This window comes from Castor canadensis, chromosome 1, assembly GCF_047511655.1.
Source record: "Castor canadensis chromosome 1, mCasCan1.hap1v2, whole genome shotgun sequence".
Classification (NCBI taxonomy): Eukaryota; Metazoa; Chordata; class Mammalia; order Rodentia; family Castoridae; genus Castor; species Castor canadensis.
Genome location: NC_133386.1, coordinates 53,192,900 through 53,211,141, shown reverse-complemented (window position 1 = coordinate 53,211,141; position 18,242 = coordinate 53,192,900). Strand labels below are relative to the sequence as shown.

The window sequence follows — 18,242 nt, the reverse complement described above, 5'->3', positions numbered from 1 at the left end:
ATAAGAATCATCCTGCATTCCTCAGCATAATTTACCCTGCTGCTCACAGGATCTACAACACAGAACCAACTGTACAAAATACACACAGGAGAGGCAGAAAAAGGACTTTTGAGAAACACTGGGCAAGCACATGAATGATATTCTCAGAGTAAGAATGTGAGTCTTCCCAGGGCAACCCTCTAAGAGAAAACAGAAGATTCATTCACCTTCAAAGTGAGGTGCGTTTTAGTAGCCCCAAAGCAGGATACCCTATTTCCTAAGAAATGCACTTTGTATTTCTGTACTTGTTAAAACAATTTTTAAAACTGCACATATTTAGTACAAAATGAACTGTGAAATATACCACCAGTCATATACTTTTTCAAGGACTGATGAGAAGCATTTTCATGTACATTTTCTTTGAGTATAGAATTTACTGAACTTTAAAAAAGGGACTTCATTCAAAGAAGCAGACTGTCTATTTGGGACACACAGGCAGACTAGAGTGTCCCAAAAAAACATTCTGTTTTTCCTCTGACAGTTGCTCAGATCATCTAGTTATGGCTGGGACTGGATCCCACACTAGAGACAGACAAGGCCTGTACCACCCACCACAAGAGCCACTATCCATCTGTGGCTGTGAGCACTCACAATGTGGCCACTGCAACTGAGGAACTGCATTTTAACTTTAATTAATTTTAATAAGTTTAAAAACTGACACAAGTTTTAGTTATTGAAAAAATTCATGTCTGTGCTACTTGATCTATGAATCAGAGCTTCCAACCATATGAAAATCTAAATACAGAGCAAGTACTGTCCAAGGGACATTAGCATCCAAAGGAGACATGCAGCAAATGTAACTAACTATACACCAGATTTTAAGGACTTAGTATGAAAAGGATGCTGTCAAATATCTCATTAATATATTTTTTATTAATTACATGCTGAGATATTTGCAAATATTAGGTTAAACTATTTTATTAAATTAATTTCACCTATTTCTGCATTTTAAAATGTGGCTGCTAGAAAATTTTAATTATTTATCTAATGTTAAATTTCTCTTAATGCAGAGGTAGACTATTATAAATTAAAAACTTGAAATAATAGTTAAGGAAGATATAACGGTATTTGTTAAAATTTTACCTTTGTTCCAGTTAGGCCCAGTTTATTACTTTGGTTGATGCATATAAGATATACATTCTCTTGAAATTTTGTGAATTACAAATAAAAATACAACTTGACAATATGCAACAAAATATTTTCATCTCTAATAGAGAAATCTGAAGAATTATATATTACTTTAAGCTTTAAAGAACTTACTGGGTGGAACTAAAGGATGTCTAAAACAAGGAAATGACTGTTGGAGGTGTGGCTCAAGTGGTAAAGTGCTTGCCTAGTAAGCACAAGATCATGAGTTCAAACTTCACCAGTGCTAAAAAAAAAAAAAAAAAAGGAAAGAAAAGAAAAAAACCCCAAGAAAACAGCTGATATAAAGACCATATTAATTTGAAACCTACTTTCTACCACCACTGTTACCTGAGATACGCTAGCAACCACGCTCTTTTCTAAAATATCCCCTCTACCAGTTTCTGTAAGAAAAAGCAGTTGAAGAATTCAATACACGGAACTTGAAAACATGACCCAAACATAATTTAATCTTTTGATAATCATTTAAAACCTCACAATTATAGACATATGCTAGCTATTAAGTCTCTGAGGCTCAAAATTATTTTTAAGATTAGGAAAAGATATTTGCTTTTAAAAATTATGTGTGGGATTTAACTTAGCCTGCAATAAAAATAGATGATAGCAAATTTCAATCTCCAAAAAGTCATCAGATACAGTACAAATCAGTATTTTCAGGGATTAATTATAATTCAATAGAGTATATTTAACACAAGTCATAGTGAACAAAATTTTATGTTCTAGGATAATTAAGACGACTTTAACTTCATGCTCAAGTATCATGCCTAATAAAATTCAGTTTTATTTTGGTTGAATGTTCAGATCCACTTTCATATTTTTACTGAACTTTTAATTAAAATTTCAGTGGCCTGCTTTTTTTTTTTCTGTGGTACTGGAGTTTGAACTCAGGGCTTTGTGCTCGCTAGGCAGGCACTCTACCACTTGAGTCACACTTTCAGTCAACAGCCTACATTTAAAAAAATATGTATATCCATGCTTTGCAGAAACATTGAATTCAGAATTTAAAAGAAGTATATTTTTGGTTTTCCTGTTTTTTCAACTTTGAGCTGACTATAGTTCCTATGGGTTTGAATCTACCTTAAGCATGACATGATTAGTCCACTGCAGCATACAAAGATGAAATGTCAAAAGATACCTTTTTAGGGATTAGAAGTTATTAAAAATCTCTTAAATGTTGTGAACTGTCATAGGTGCCCTAACATATCTCAGACTGGCCACTGTGCTGCCCAAGAGAAATAAAGAAGTAGAACCAACCACTGTCGCCAATTCAACCAACACATGACTTCCTTTGTTCTAAAAAATGTAACTGTAAAGGTCAAGATGACAACCCATGGCTGGGAATCTTTAATACTTACCAAAAAGTCTAAATCAATGCCTTCAAAGAAAAATCAAACACTGCCCTAGTCTTTGAGATACAGTAGATGAAAATAAAAACCGCTCATCAATATTGAAATGCTAAATACAAATAAGTACTGCACACACACACACACACACACGCACGCACGCACGCTTCACTGTACCAACAGAGCATATTATAAATGTCTTCTGGCTATGACATCCACATAAGGATCTGTAAGGTGGTGTGCTAGAGAGCTTGACTCTAAGCATTTGCCATCCTGTTCTAGCTGGCTCAGGCGAGGCTCCTGAGGAGCAGTCAAACATGTTCCCAGCTCAGCTCTGCTCCTGGCCAAGTGGTGTTGGCTGGGGCACGTGGTGAGTGGGTGGAGGCGGGTCAGGCTCCTGTGTCAGCTGCAGGTGCTGAGCTGGATCTGAAGCACTTGCTGCTAGACGGAGCTCCTCTGTTTGCTCTTGGTGGGCATGAAGCTGTTCCAGGGTTTCCTTAGACAGTGTAATTACGTGCACTGGCTCGGTCTGTGAGGGCTCCATCTGGCTTTCAATCATATTGAGGCTCTGAATGTGCTCTGTGTGCTCCTGCTGAGCTGAAAGAATTAAATTCTGCAGTTGCCCTGGCTGCTGCGTGAGCAGGGTGAGATTGGCAGCCTGGTCTGAGGTCATGTTCTGGGAACTCTCAGCAGCCACAATGCTGATTCCCTGGGTAGGCCCTGGCATGAAATTGATGTTATGCACAGAATCAGTTACGAGAAGCTGAATCTCCTGCTCTCCAGAAGTAGAGAGCTGGTAGGGCTGTAGCTGAAGAATATTTCTGACCTCTTCAGCATTGCTACTGCCGGAAACGCTGCTGGCATCTGATGTGTGTTTCTCCTTGCTGTGGATTTTCAAGTGGGCTTTCAAGTTGTCCAGGCGAGCAAACTGTAAGCTACACTCAGGGCAGGAAAAAGGCTTTTTGCCCGTGTGGAGAATGCAGTGTCTCCTCTTGGCACTGGAGTCAGAGAAGGATTTGCCACATATGCTGCAAGAATATGGCTTTTCTCCTCTACAAGGAAACACACGTTTTATTTCAAAACGAGAAATACCTACTCATTACTTCCGGGTTACTTTCTGGACGCTTAGGGAGCAGTGATCAAGAATGAAGGAAAATTGACTAGACTGAGTCGTAAGTCATGAATTCTCCTATTAGTGCCAGGACTTGGAACAAGTCACACTGTCATGGGCTTCTGTTTCTAATCTTAAAAATTAAAAAAGGGTTAAAGAAATTAAAAAGGTAAAGGCATTGTGCTTGAGGAAGAGTGGCAGATGGGGTGGGGTTACATGTGATGAAATTTTATGATTCTACAGAATGTATTTCAGGTAAGAAAGCAAAATTACACACTATACAAGCAGTTCTTTTTTTGTTTTGTTTTTGACTCTAATGGCCAAAACAGGTATATATGACTAATATCAGTACTTAAAACTTAAGCAGTTCCTGATTATTTGTGAAGCTGTTAAAAAATACCTTCCAACCTGGAAGTAATTTTTGTGAACAAAACATCTACTCAGAAAGTATTAAATGCTTTTTCTTTCTTTGGAGACAGGGTCTCACTATGTAGCCCAGCTGGTCTCAAATTCTCCATCGTCCTGCTCAGCTTCCTGCTGGGATTACAGGCGTGCATCACCACATTAGTAAGTATTAAAATTTTCTAGCTCCAGGAAATATTAAGACTTATTTTTGACTGAAGATTTAAGTTGGGACCAACCCCTAACCCAAAATAAAAATTTAATAATGAAATCAACAAAGCAAATTTTTACTGGCTAGAATCAGTATTGGTGATTTTGCCTAAGTGAGAAATTTCATTATTTGAGAAGATAAAATGAAATAATAAACTACACAGAGAACTGTATCAGAGTAACAACTTGGGGAAAGATTATATGGATAACACATGTCACCGCCCCCTCAACTCCACAGCTGAGGGAGGCCTCCAGCTGAGAAAAGTATCTGCAATACTTTACCGATGAATTCTGATGTGGGTCTGAAGAGAACTCTTCGCTGTGAAAGATTTGCCACAGATTTCACAAGTAAATGGCTTCTCACCTAAAAAAAGGAAAGCCTTTAGAGATACATATTCAATATTTCAAAAAAAAGAATCGAACCCAGACCGCTAGCTTCAGAGTCCCCCTACCCAATCCGTGTGAGCCACTGAAGCCCTAGCAAGTGGCTCCCCTGCACAAAGAGAGAGGTTGCCAAGGAAGCAGGGTGGCTCCTTTCCTTGAGTGTGTGTGTGTGTGTGTGTAACCCTATCCCGGGGTGGGTGTGTGTGTGTAAGTAATCTGTATTGTGCCCCCACTCCGTACCCAAACCTCCTAGAGCTCATCTCAACAAGCCCCCAGGCCAACTCCCTCTATTCGCTGCTGTTCTGCCACTGAGGCTTTGTCACCTGCTCAGCATTCCTTAGTCCACCCCAATTTAGATTTTCCACAATGCTATCACCAGCTCTTTATCATATGTTGTATTAGATTATCTCTCCCTCTTATGTAAGATAATTTGTACTTCAGCTTCCTGCTGGGATTACAGGCGTGCACCACCACATTAATAAGTATTAAAATCTTCTAGCTCCAGAAAATATTAAGACTTATTTTTGACTAAAGATTTAAGTTGGGACCGACTCCTAACCCCAAATAAAAATTTAATAATGAAATCAACAAAGCAAATTTTTGTTTTGTTCCTAGTGCCTCAGTTCCTAGCATCTGGCCTGGTACAGTGTTCCAAAAAATCCCTTATTGGATGAATGACTTTCTCAGGCATAGGCTAAAGCTCACATGCAACCATCTGATTGCTCAGACTATGCTTCATTAACATCGACAAGCGTTTATTCAGTGTTCGTTTGCACACTGCACATACAATACTGTCCATGCCCTCTAGAAACAAATTAAGTGACCCTAATGAGAGGAGGGGAGTATGAATTAAAAAAAAAACAAAACAAAATTCTGCTTAGCTAGAAAACAGCAAGGGCCAAGTTCAATTTGAAGTGGAGGGTCAGTGAACTTCCCTTTCAGGCTCCATCTAGGCACAGGGCCCCTGTAACAACTTGTATGAGTCTCAGTCTTCACATCATGAACTCTTGCCACTCCAAAGGTTAAGACCAGGCTGCTTTCTAAATCAGAGGTGGGCACGACTCTGATCTTGGTTGGTTTTCAACCTCTCCCAATTCAAAGAATGAACACCTGCTCTGGTTGCTTGAGATTATGAAGTTCTGTGGTGGAAACACATGCAACAATGTCAAGTTTATCATTCAATTCCAACTGGTTTATGTCTCAGAAAGTGGCAAATGCTATTTTTTTAAAGTAACTGCTTAAAATAATAGGAATTCTTCCTAGGAACAACATCCTGCTGCTAAAGTCTTCAGAGGAATAAATGGGACAGAAAGAAGACAACTTTTCCCAGACAATTGCACAAACCATCTTAGTCCAATTTGTGTTGCTCTAACAGAATACTTGAGATTAGAGAATTTATAAAGAATTCACTTCTCATAGTCTGGAGAGGGGTAAATTAAGGTCAAGAAACTGACATCTAGTGAGGGACTTCTTGCTGTGTCATCTCATGGCAAAAGGTGGAAATAAAGAACACTTGAGAGAGAGAGAAGGGAAGGGGGCTATACTCATCTTTTTATCAGGAATCCACTCTGGTGATAATGACATTTCTTATTCACGAGGGTCCTACCTCTTTACTTCATTGCATCAGCTATTAAGTTTCCAACACATGAACTTTGTGGAACACATTCAAACCTTAGCATTGACCAAAGTTTTCCAACTGCCCAGTTTCTGAATTGTCTCACTGTGTACAGCTTTACCCCCTCCAACTGAGTGACCCATTTCTCTTTAAGTTTATTCAGCTCTTGAAATACTGATGCACCATCAACAAAGTCCAGAGGTAAGAAACAGAAAAGAAACAAAAGAAATGGAGCCGGGCACCAGTGTTTCACGCCTGTAATCCTAGCTACTCAGGACCCAGAGATCATGAGGATTGTGGTTTGAAGCCAGCCCGGGCAAATAGTTCTCAAGACTCTATCTTGAAAAAACCCATCACAGAAAAGGGCTGGTGGAGTGGCTCAAGATATAGGCTCTGAGTTCAAACCCCAATGCCGCAAACAAACAGACAAACAAAAACAACTGCCTGAACAACCATGAGGCCCTGAGTTCAAACTCCAGGATGCAAAATATGTAAGTAAATAAATAAGCTTTTTTTAAAAAAGAAGAGAGATGATCACTGCCACAAAAAAGTCTATTTGAGAAGACAACATGGGATTGTGTTGATTAAACACTTTCAGCAGACTGATCACATTCACAAGTAGAAGAAAATAAGCCTGTGAATGATGGGAAGGGTGGACTAGAGGCAGGAGTTCCTGTGACACACAAGGCGCTAAGGCCTGGACCAGGAGGTGGCAGAAAGCAGATGGAGAGGAAGGACAAAATGTAAGATGACAGGGCTTGAGTGACATAGGACCAGAAGACAGTTTGTTAACAAAAGAATTAGATAATAGCAATTGAAGGTAATGGCAGAGACACAAAAGGCTCCTCCAAGAGGACTTCTGAAAAACTACCTACAAAGCTTCAGGGTGTCCTTCCAGGGCCTATTCTCAGCAACCCACTCCACTGCCCCCAACTCGAGGACTTGTAAATCCAGGCCCTGGCTCCAGGTAGGAGTGCTGCTGATTGTTGGGCATCACAGCAGATTTGCTCTCAGTGTCCAGGCAAACCCAGAATGACTTTCTTGGTGACTGCTGACCAAGCATGACAGTTACAGTGATGCCTCCAGTTCTTTGCTTCTATGTTTAACTAGTAATCCAGTTCTGCACATTTTTATTCCTAAAAATCCTGCCTGCCACTGTGGAACACAACCTTGTTTTTCTTTAAAAAAATTACTCATGTTCATTATAAAATAATACTGAAAACACAAAGTACACATGAACTGCTCCATGTTCTCCCTCCTTGAGGCTCATCAGTTAACACTGTGTTGAGCACCTGTACGTAACAAATCTGTTGGTGTGTATACAGTTCCCACGTGAGACTACCCAGTCAGTGCAGGCTGTTCTATCCTGTCAAGAAAAGCCACATCACCACTTAAGAAGGTCAGTCCCACATATTTTCTAAAATTTACCCACCTAATCCCTTACTGATGGAGATTCACAATGTTTTCAATCTTGTGACAATATAACCAATCCTGCCTATGATGAAAATCCTTATGCAAACATCTTTTCACAAATGGAAAATTAGCACTTTGACAAATATTGCCAAGGTTCTTTCCAGAAGGTTTCCAAATGATATTCCCACCAACAGCACATGTTTATTTCTGGGCAGGGGATGTAGCTCAGTGGTAGAGCACTTGCCTAGCCTATGTGAGACCATGGGTTCCAAAGCCAGCACTGCAAAAAAAAAAAAAAAAAAAAAGTCCATTCCCTCACATACTTGCCATCTAATGGACAAAACACCATGGACATTCCTACTTCTTTGATGATTAATGATGCTAACATGGTTGTATAGCTGTTTACCTGCTGTTCCTATGTTACCCTCAGTGAAATGCCTCTCATGTCTCCTGCCTAGTTTCCTTTTGGAGCACTCACCTTTCTTATTTGGAATACAAATACTCTGTCATGTATGCAGCAACTAAAAATCTCCTAAATATACCTCTTCATTTCATTCTCTTGACCTGATAGCCTTCAGCTCTCTTGCCTAAAGGTCTACTAACGGGCTCATTCCTAGGCCATTCCTTCTTTGCCCATCCTCCCAGGGTTGTCTGAGTCCTTTTCAAGATACAAATCAAAGTAAAAGTTTACCTGCTTGAAAGTTACCCCCCAGTGCCTGCCTTTGGTGGTATGTACCACTGTCCAGCAGCCCCATCCCACCTGTTCTCTGTGGAACTCCTTAGTGCACCCCTCAAATGCCAGGCCCTCATATCCTCAAGCTGATCCCTGCTTCTGCCTGGGGATGCCTCCTCTTGCTTCCTCTGTCTTCCAGAGCTTGTGCTGGCTTCCTGATCCAGGTCCTCCATCTGAATACTTTCCTAGGCCTCTGGGGAACGTGACCCATCCCCCTCTCTGTGGCTCCATCATGCTGTGCTGAGATTCTCAACAGATGGCATGTAGACTCTGCCAGGGAGTGCTGTGGTACAGGGCCCCAGCTCTAGACACAGACTGATGGACTGTCTTAACACAGATGAGGAGATTCAGGATACTTCAAATCCAATCCAAGGAAATGAGGCTGAGAATGAACTGTGACTTCATGAACTGTATTATATGTGACAGGGAGGGGCTAGTCCACATGTGGAGTGGGAACCGAGACATGGATGCTAGAGGATGGGACCATACTGCGGGATCACTCACCAGGCTTCTGCATGGTCTGGGCTAGTCCCCTTGACATACTCCAGCTTACCAAGCAATATTCTGATCACTATCTAGCTTTCAAAAACACTAACGCCAGAAAGGCAGTACTGTGGGGAATAGAAAGGTGTAGCTCCTTATTAGTCTTCTGAGTTTACTTAGCTTGACTCAGTCCCCAATAGCCTGACAAGCTCCAGGTATAGGAAAAAGATCCAAGCACAAAGACCTGAGCCACACCGACACCCTCCCACACCTGCTTCCATTTCCCTCCTTGAGTATTAGCCTCTTAGTGAACATGGCCTCTCTAATTTGTGTTTGATTTCTCTAGTGCTCTTCTACAGCGTGTCACCAACAGAGTTTGCACCTAAAGAGCTAAGAGACGAATGATGGATGATGCCTCTACCATTACAATCCATGCTTTATGTGCTGGCCCAAGATAAGCAATGGGCAAACCATTACCTTTCAACACAACATCAGACAGCTTCTCTGGGCTGGGTAAAAGGAACAGATGGGTTACAGTCCCTGACCTAGAAGAACTCCAAGTTTTTGATGAGTTCAGTTTTTTCTCTTATTTCTAAGTTATAACCACTTTACTACTTTTTAACCCATCACACACTGCCCATTTTCAACCAAGAAGGGCTTGCTGGAATTGTAGGGGAGGGGCCTCTGTTCCTTTCATCCCCCCTTCAAGGCCATCCTGCTCCCAGAACCAGAGCCTCACTCACCTGACATTCAAGGTGAAGTGTCCCTCCTCTGGCACTGCTCAACATGACTAGGCCACCTGAGCCCTGCTCCGTCTGGTTTCCCTGGGGCCTCTACAGGAGCCTCAAATACTATTTGCAGGCTTGTGCAAGTGTGAACATACAGCTGTGCCTTCATCCTTCCCCTGACCACTACCTACTCAGCTCCTGCACCCAGATGTCAAACTGACCTGACTCAGACCCAAAGCAACCACAAACTCACTCCTAGTTTATCCTCCAAGTCTTCCCTAGTTTTTCCTCCTTCCAGCTGCTTTTGCCTCTTCCTTCTCTCAGCCCCACACTTAATCATGAGCACAGCACACTGACTCTTCCCCAGAACCTGACCACAACTGACTCTTTTGCTGCCATGTCCACTGCTATGGCACCATGATATGGCCCCTGATCATGACAATGGCCTTTTAATGGGTCCCTCTGTCTCCAGCCTTGTCTCACACTGCCCCACACGAAAGGACCCTATTAAAACTAAAAGTCAGGCTATATCCCTCCTCTAGGAAAAGCTAAGTCTTCACCATGGCCTCCAAGTGCTTAAGCCTGCATGCACATGGGAATCACTTCTGAGGCTCTACCCAGGTAAAACCTTGGGGATTAGAACCACTTTTTTTTTTTAAGCTTCTCAGATGATTGAATTGTACAGCTAAACTAGTAATATTTGTACTACAAGGACTCCAGCTGTCCCTGATGTCTGTTTACACCAGTTCCTCCTACTTGCAGCATCCCTGCTCTGCCTTGGCCACTCCTGCACTTCTCCAGCATGTCAGAAACATTCTTGTCTTGGGGCTTTGTAACTGGCGTCCCCTGGTCCAGGACCCTCTGCCCTGGATGTCCACAATGACTAACTTGCTTCCCACCATATTCTGTGCTCCATTTAAGAGGTGTCCCATCCATGAGTCCTTCCCAGGAGCATCTCACATACAGAGCAACTCCCCTCTCCCCTTTCTGTGCTGTTTCCTTACTCTACTTTATTTCTTCATGGCATTCACCATTGCCTAATTTATTACCTACTCGCCTGTTCTCTGTCTCCCTGTTCAAATGCTGGCCCCTCCCCAGCAGAAACACTGGCCCCTCGTTCTCTGCTGTGTCCTTAGGATATCCAGAAACTGATCAGTGCACATGTGTTGGATGAATGAATAAAATTTCACAAGAACCCATTAATGATAATATCTGTAGAAAGACTATAGAGACCATTTTCATAAAACTCATACCCTCTGAGATAATTTCCTGACTTTAAGAAAAACTGGTACTGGTATAATGTCTGAAATACCAGAAATTAGAAGTGTTTTGGATTTTTTTCAGATTTTAAAACATTTGCATATACATAATGAAATATTTGGATGAGAATGAAGTCTACATACAGAGTTCATTTATGTTTCCTATAAACTTTATGCGTGTAGCCTGAGGTAATTTCACACAGTATGTCTAGTGTGCCTGCTTTGTGGCTATGATCTACACGATCACATGACGCCAAGTACTGTGGTGTCACATCAGCACTCAAAGTTTGGGAATTTGGAGCATTTTGGATTTTGGACTAGAGATATTCAACCTGCATTTAGAAAACAAAGTCCAACGTACCATAAACCACTTTAATAAATACTTTTAGTATGCAAGAGAATCATTAAATATTTAACCTACAATGGAAAGTTTTTCTTGGAAAAATTGAATAGGTTTATTTTTAATGTGTGCCCCTTACCAAAAGGTGAAAGAGCATCATACTTTTACTTTTCTGATCGTAAATGAAAAAAATGTGACTTGCCCTAATCAATCCTGCCTCCTCTTTAGCCCTGCAGCCGTTTTTTTCTGGAGGTGTCAAGAGGAGAGACAGTGGAGAATTCTCAGCATCCATGCTACCTTGTCTGTTTTACTTTGCTTTCCTTTCTAACAAATTACCTCACTTATCTCCAGTGCTGAAGTAAACTAAGAATGAAACACAGAACCAGACTGAGACCTGTACTATTCTGTGGAATTAAATGAATTTTCTCATATGAATAGCTTAGCCGACCTACAAAGAGATGTGATATCCCCAGAACAGAGTGCTGACAGCACCCTGCTTTGGGCTTTCAAATGATCTACTTATAAAACCTGCACCAAATTTGCAATAAACATTCCCAAACACAGGCTGAGGAGGGAACCCGGAACATTATTTTTCACTCTGCTGAAACATCAAATGTATGAAGGAAGACAGGTGAGGGAAGGTGTTACCTGTGTGCGTTCGTAGATGTTTCTTTAGCTGAGACACATCCATGAATTTGCGATGGCAGTGGTGGCATTCCGGCAATGAGTGGCCTTGTCGCAACAATAAAAAAAGTGTCAGTGCATATATGCTCTCCCTGCATTTCTTCAGTGATTTGTGTTAAAGCACTCCCCTGAAAAATAATCACTTTAAATATGGTACTTTAACAATAACAAAAAAAATTAATTTGGTAACAGTTAACATCGCCCTACTCACTGTTTCCCTAAAAGAGCTGGGACCCTCCTCATCCCACTAAAGGTAATCGTGTTCCTTCTGGGCACCGTGTGACTGCCAGCTGATACTGAATAATGCTCCCAACACCCCATCATTTGGCAGGAAAGAGAATAACCAGGTGGGAGAAAGCCTGGACCGACAGAAATAGGACATGATGTTTCTGTCTAGGCACCCTAACAATCAATCAACTAAAGCCCTCTTGAGCAAGTGGCACTTTTGAAAGACACCAATTCTGTGGGATTTCTGTGTGTGACACTAAAACTATGGCACGAAAATTAAATTTAAACTACATTAGTGGAGAATAACAGTCTCTTTAGACATTTTTCCCTAAATACCCATTTATCTTCTGGAATATGAACTTAATGTCTCAGAAACACTCTAGAAATATTTTTTTTTTCTCTTTTGGTGGGACTGAGGTTTGAATTTAGGGCTTCACGCTTGCAAAGCAGCCGCTCTACCACTTAAGCCACTCCTCCAGTCCTCAGAAGCACTTTGCATTTCCATTTCTTCCCCACCAATCCCAATTTTCTCTTACTTTATTGTTACTGTACCTGTATGAACTCGGTAATGGCTCTTCAGTTGTCTTTTCTGGCTGAAATACTTTCCACACTGATCACAGGTAAAAGACTTCTGTCCTGCTGAATAAAAGAAAACACTTAAACCATACCAAAAACTGTAGTGAACCAGACTGCTCACTAATAAGGTAAATAATGCAGTAGGCCCAGGTTCCCACTGTCTACAAATAACACACACCCAAAGCCCTTGGTAGTGGTGTGGGGCAATCCGGGATGGTGGAGACTGGGGAGTGATCCTCCAAAACATTCAAAGTAAGATACTTCTAAGCTGTACTGGTTAAGTAAGACATGTTCATACACTGAACTCGCAGCATCAGTGAATAATGTGAGCTAAGGCTCAGTTCTGTGCTGAACTCTGAACTGCAGTGACAGATGCATAATCCTGTCTTTCAATGACACCATGTGGGAAATGACACCAAGCTGAGAAAACCATTTAGATCCTGAAAATGCCCACCCTGGGGAATAGGAATCTGGGGGCAGGTGGCCCTCTGGTGCAAGACTCCCCCCACCTGAGTGCAGGCTCATGTGCTCCAGCAGCGAGTGTTTTGTGGTCAGAGCCTTGCTGCACACGGTGCAGGTATACGGCCGCTCGCCTGTGTGCATCCTGGTGTGGACCTGCAGGGAGTGTTTCTGTGCAAAGCCTTTTCCACACTCGGTGCATTTGAAGGGTCGCTCCCCTGCAATCAGAGCCCAATTAAAATATGCAATATTAAATAATCAAAACTATTAAAATATTTACGAATTTCTCCTAAAGGGGACACATGCAGAGGCCAATGGCAGGAGAGAGAACATCTGCAACAGAAGTTTGGAAGAAGGAACAGATGACTCCAAAGCCAGCAGTGAGGAGCAATGAGCCAAATTTTTTTTTTGTTTTCGACAGGTTTTTGTTCTGGGGTTTGAACTCAGGGCTGTGTGCTACCACTTGAGCCATGCCTCCAGTACATGTTGGTCTGGTTATTTTGGAGATGGAGCCTCACGAACTATTTTCCCAGGCTGGCCTCAAACTTCGATATTCCCAATCTTGGGCTCCCAAGTAGCTAAGATTATAGGCATGAGTCACTGGCACCTGGCTTACAACCTAATTTTTAATACAGAGCCTCCAAAAGGTTCAGAAATTGGTGGCACCTGCAATCTCTGAAAGTAGGGATGAGGAAGGGCAAAGGATAGTCTGTTTTAAAGGTATTTAGACCCCCCCAGACCCAGCTTCCCATTCCACACAGTCAGCAGAGGTCCCTCTTCCGATAGAAGATGGTAATAAAAGAAAGGGTCTCTGGATCAGGAGTTGACAGGCCACAGCAGAGTAGGACCTCTACAGGGAGACAAGGTCAAAGTCTACCAACCCCCCCTCCACCACCACCTCCAATCCCTTGCATGCTCAGACACTGGGAATGAGGCCTAGCACCTCCAGGTGACAGGCCTGAGGAAGGACAGCCACCGGAGACCAACCCAGGCACCAGCAAAGTGGGGTCCAGCTACAACTCCTCCAGTGTTTTACAGGCTCTTTTCACATCTGCAGGGCTACCAGTAACTTTTAGTAACCTACTCTTACACATGGTTAAATATAAATTTTTAAAAATCACTAGCATTCAAGGAAAGCCTTTAGTAGTAGAGATAGCTATCAAGGCAAGAAGACAAAAATTAATGAACAGAAAACAAAGACTATCCGAGGTGAAGAAATGGTTAAAAGCTAACAAATAAGTAAACACAGTCGTTAACATTCTCACAGAAGATACATTATGAAATAAAAAGAGGATTCTAATTTTTTTTAAAAAAAAGCTTAGAGAACAAAATGAGAAGTAAAAAAATAAAAAGAGTAGAAATAGAAAACCTCCAAGGTCTGAAAGAGAAAGTGGAAATTTCCCAGAAAACACAGCAAAAAGTGAGTAAAAAGATAAGCAAGTTAGTGGTTGTGTCTAGGAGGGTCAACATCCAAATAGCAGTAGTTCTGAAAAGAGAGAAGAAAAACAAAGGGAGGAAATCATCTATGAAATAATTCAAGAAAGTTTTCTGGTATGGAAAGCCAGGAATTTCCAACTTATATGGATCTACTTAGTATCTACCAAATGGAAGAAAACAGACTCACGAAAATGACTGCAAAATTTCAGAATCCTGGGGCAAAAGGGAATATTTTACACACTGTTTGGTCCTTAACAAGTTTTACAGAGCAATCTGAAACTATGCACATAGCTTAAGCTATACACAGAGGTGTCTTTGAAAAAAATAACCACAATACAATCTACTACAAAACAGAATCCATCGCAAAAAACCAAAATAGAACCTTTTACAGTTAATCAATATGTCTCAAGAATCTTCTTTGTTCAAAGTACCAGAATTTAGGATTTTTTTTTTTTTCAAAGTCTTGCTATATAGCCCAGGCTGGCCTTGGACCCATGATCCTCCTACCTCAGCCTCTCAAGTGCTGGGATTATAGGCGTGCATTACCACATCCATCTCCAGAATTCAGGGTTTTCTTCTCATAGGTATGTGAAATCTCTGGGGAGCTTTTTAAATATCAAGTTTCCAGACAAATCAGAAGCCTGGGTGTGGGGCTAGCTCTGGATACTCTCCAGGTGATTCTGATGTGTAAGTCAAGAACTACAGCACACAGATTTCCACTGTGTCACAGATCACAGAGGACTTAGCCACCTGCCTCTCTACTTAAGCTTACAATTAAAGGACATTCAAGTGACAACTATAACCTGACCCAAAGCAGCAGGAGTTAAATTTAGCCTGAGAGAGCTCAAGGGAGGGATTACTGGCTAGTGCTGCGCTGTCCAACATGGTAGCTATCGTCCACCCATGGTCATTAAAACTCAAACGAACTAAACCAAATTAAAAATTCAGTTTCTCAATCACACTAGCCACAATCCAAGAGCTCAAAATCCACATGTGGCCAGTGGTCACCATATTGGACAGAACAGAGGACCTTTCCATCATCACAAAAGGGTCTACTGGCCAGTGCTAGACCAGAGAGACCAAAAAGAAGAAAACTAGAGGGCTGAGTTATAATGTTATCCACACAGAACTGGGTAAAAAGAATGCTGTGGTCAAGATGAAGAATGTTCATGAATTAGAAAGCAGAGTAAATTGGGTAAAGAGCTTGGTAACTAAACAAGGCTTAAGCCCCACACCAGTAACTCCAAGTAAGAAGGCTTCTGGTAACAAACTGTAGAAATGACTCCTGAAAGTACAGTTGTGAGGGGTTCTGAAATCAGGCTAGCTGGGCACAATAGGGATAGGATTACCTACCCTGCAGGCTTACCGTGACAATTAAATGCAGTAACATGTATAAATGCTTTACCACGTCCATCACATAGAAAGAAGTTGCCTAATAAAGAAAAGCTGTTACTATCACTACTCCAGATTCCCTACGCATTGCACTAAGCTTCAAAAGCATAATTACCGGTATGGCTCCTCTGGTGGATCGCTAAAAAGTGATTGTACTTAAAGACTTTGCCACAGTCTTTACAACGAGCTTCGGGACCCCTGGGGCACTTTCTCCTTCCACACATCTGCTTGGCTGAACTCTGATCATCCTCATCCCCAACAAGTTTGTAGTCTTTAAGTTTGACAGACCTCTGAATCCTGCGCTTGCTGTACCGACTCTGGCTGTCCTGCCCATCCTGGGTCTTGGGGTCACAGTTCTCATCTTTTTCAGCTGGTATCTCCTCCACTCTATCGGACTCACAAGCAGGCTCGGATTCTTTTTCTTTTGCTGGAATCTCTTCATTCACTACAACACTGTCTCCTTCTTTGGCCACAAAGTTTTGTCTATTCTGAACCGAATGGTTCACTCTTAGCTGCATTTCTTCTTCTGATCTCAGGTTTGATTTCCCCTCCTGCAAACTATTAACTTTTCTTGGTCTTCCCCGTTTCCGCTTTGGAGGATCATTTTTCTTGTTAGAAATAACAACCACTGGAGTGCCGGCACTGTTCAAAGTTGTTGGCTTTGAGAAGCCATGATTATTCTGGAAGTCTGTGTAAGCCTTAACCAGGTCATAGACTTTTAAGAATTGAGCAGTAGCCAGGATTTGTTCTGTACTTTTCTCACTGGCATGGAGATAACCTGTGTAGATGAAGTCCAGCAGGTTACCAAAGGTGTCTGCCACCAGGCCCTCCAGCATGTAAATGGACTGCCCAATCTCCCCTTCCTCCGCAAACATCACGGAGAAATATTCGCTACTGGCAGCAAGTAGGGCTTTGTGGGCTCGGAAATGCACATTCTCCACGATTAAAGTAATGTCACAGAGAAAGCCTTTCTTCCTCTGGTCCTCAAAACTGGCCAGGACAGTGTCACTATGAGTGTCTGAGTGTACAACAAGCTGCCCAGAAGGCTCTGGCGATGTTTCTGCCATCTTGTTCAGAAGCCACGAAGGCTTAACTCTGAAATAAGAAAAACAATGTTTAACAAGAACTAAATATCGTCCAACAAGGTTAATCTCAGCCCACACGAACCTGCGCCTCACACAGCTGACTGAATTTTACCATTACCACCTTTTAAAGTCTATGAGAAACAGCCTTGTTGCACATTGGTACCTAGCTGGGTGAATTCTCAATATCCATGGGACCTCTCTCGGTCTGTTTCCTCCTCTGGAAATCAAGGAACAGGAGCGACCATTTGTAAAGTCCTTCCCCCACACTAACTTTTATGGCTGCACAATACTGGGGTGAGAATCGCACTGCCTCGATCTCACGCATTATTAGCCATTTCACCTGTGGAAACGAATATGAAAAGGCGAAGAGAACACAGTGTGCAAAGTGAATGTGGACAAGCTGCATGGAACGCTACTAACGCAACGCGCAGGGGCCTTGCATGGAAGGGCGGCGTGTAGGGCCGGCAGGCTTGGGGCCGGGACCTCCATGCCCCAGGACCCGGAGGGCCGAGCAGGGAGAAAGTAGGAGCCCCCGTCTCTGGGCCCGGGTCCCCGCAGCCCGCCAGGGTAGAGGATGGCCAGGGCGGGGCGGACGCGGTCGCGGGTCCTGAGCCCACAGGCGGCGGACCTACCTCTCGGGGTGCCCTCTGGGTCTGATCGCGGCCAGACCCAAAACCCCGAACACCTGGCGGCGCCCCCAGGTCTAGGCAGCCCCGAATACCGTCCACCCGGCGGCCGCCGCAGCTCAGCCCCCGCTTAAGCTCAGCCGGAAGCGCGGCTCTAAGAGCCGCTTGCGCCGACGCGGGACCACGTGGGCCGCGGGGGCGGGGCCAGGGGCGGGGCCGCCTGAGAGCCCTGGCAGGATGGCGTTGTTACCCCGCGCTTTGCGGAGTTTTATAGCCTATTAGCTTCTCACCCACACCTTAGTCATTTTTGTGCCTTTCCGGACGCCGAATTTGGTGGTAGAGTGTCCAATGCGTGGTGAACCAATTAAAATCACCTCTACCATCAACATCATCACCATCATCTAATGCAAATGTAATAATATTACTTACCTAAATTTTTTCACAGCTGCCTTTTTTCCTGCCTGCTTCTTATGCCTCGGTCCAAGGCAGGGAAGACAGCGCTCTAGTCCTACAGACCTGAGTTCTGAGAGACCTTGGGCAAGTTACTTA

General features: G+C 42.7%; 1 protein-coding gene across 8 annotated transcripts; it reads right to left on the bottom strand.

Annotated features, from left to right (window-relative positions):
- Positions 1–1,607: 1,607 nt before the first annotated feature.
- Positions 1,608–17,871, bottom strand: Zbtb24 (zinc finger and BTB domain containing 24). 8 transcript variants are annotated; one of them, XM_020176890.2, is made up of 7 exons: positions 17,700–17,871; positions 16,098–17,077; positions 13,204–13,371; positions 12,671–12,757; positions 11,855–11,938; positions 4,534–4,615; positions 1,608–3,580 (listed from the first exon to the last, which is right to left on the bottom strand). In XM_020176890.2, exons 2-7 carry the CDS (start codon positions 17,047–17,049, stop codon positions 2,857–2,859), a joined length of 2,097 nt encoding a protein of 698 aa, XP_020032479.2. In that variant the 5' UTR covers positions 17,050–17,077; positions 17,700–17,871; the 3' UTR covers positions 1,608–2,856. The 8 variants fall into 8 exon arrangements, 5 of the variants coding, with proteins under 5 accessions (XP_020032479.2, XP_020032480.2, XP_073933148.1 ...); XM_020176891.2 differs by having other exon boundaries at positions 12,671–12,754; XR_012449102.1 differs by having other exon boundaries at positions 3,513–3,580; positions 4,534–5,774.
- Positions 17,872–18,242: the final 371 nt, after the last annotated feature.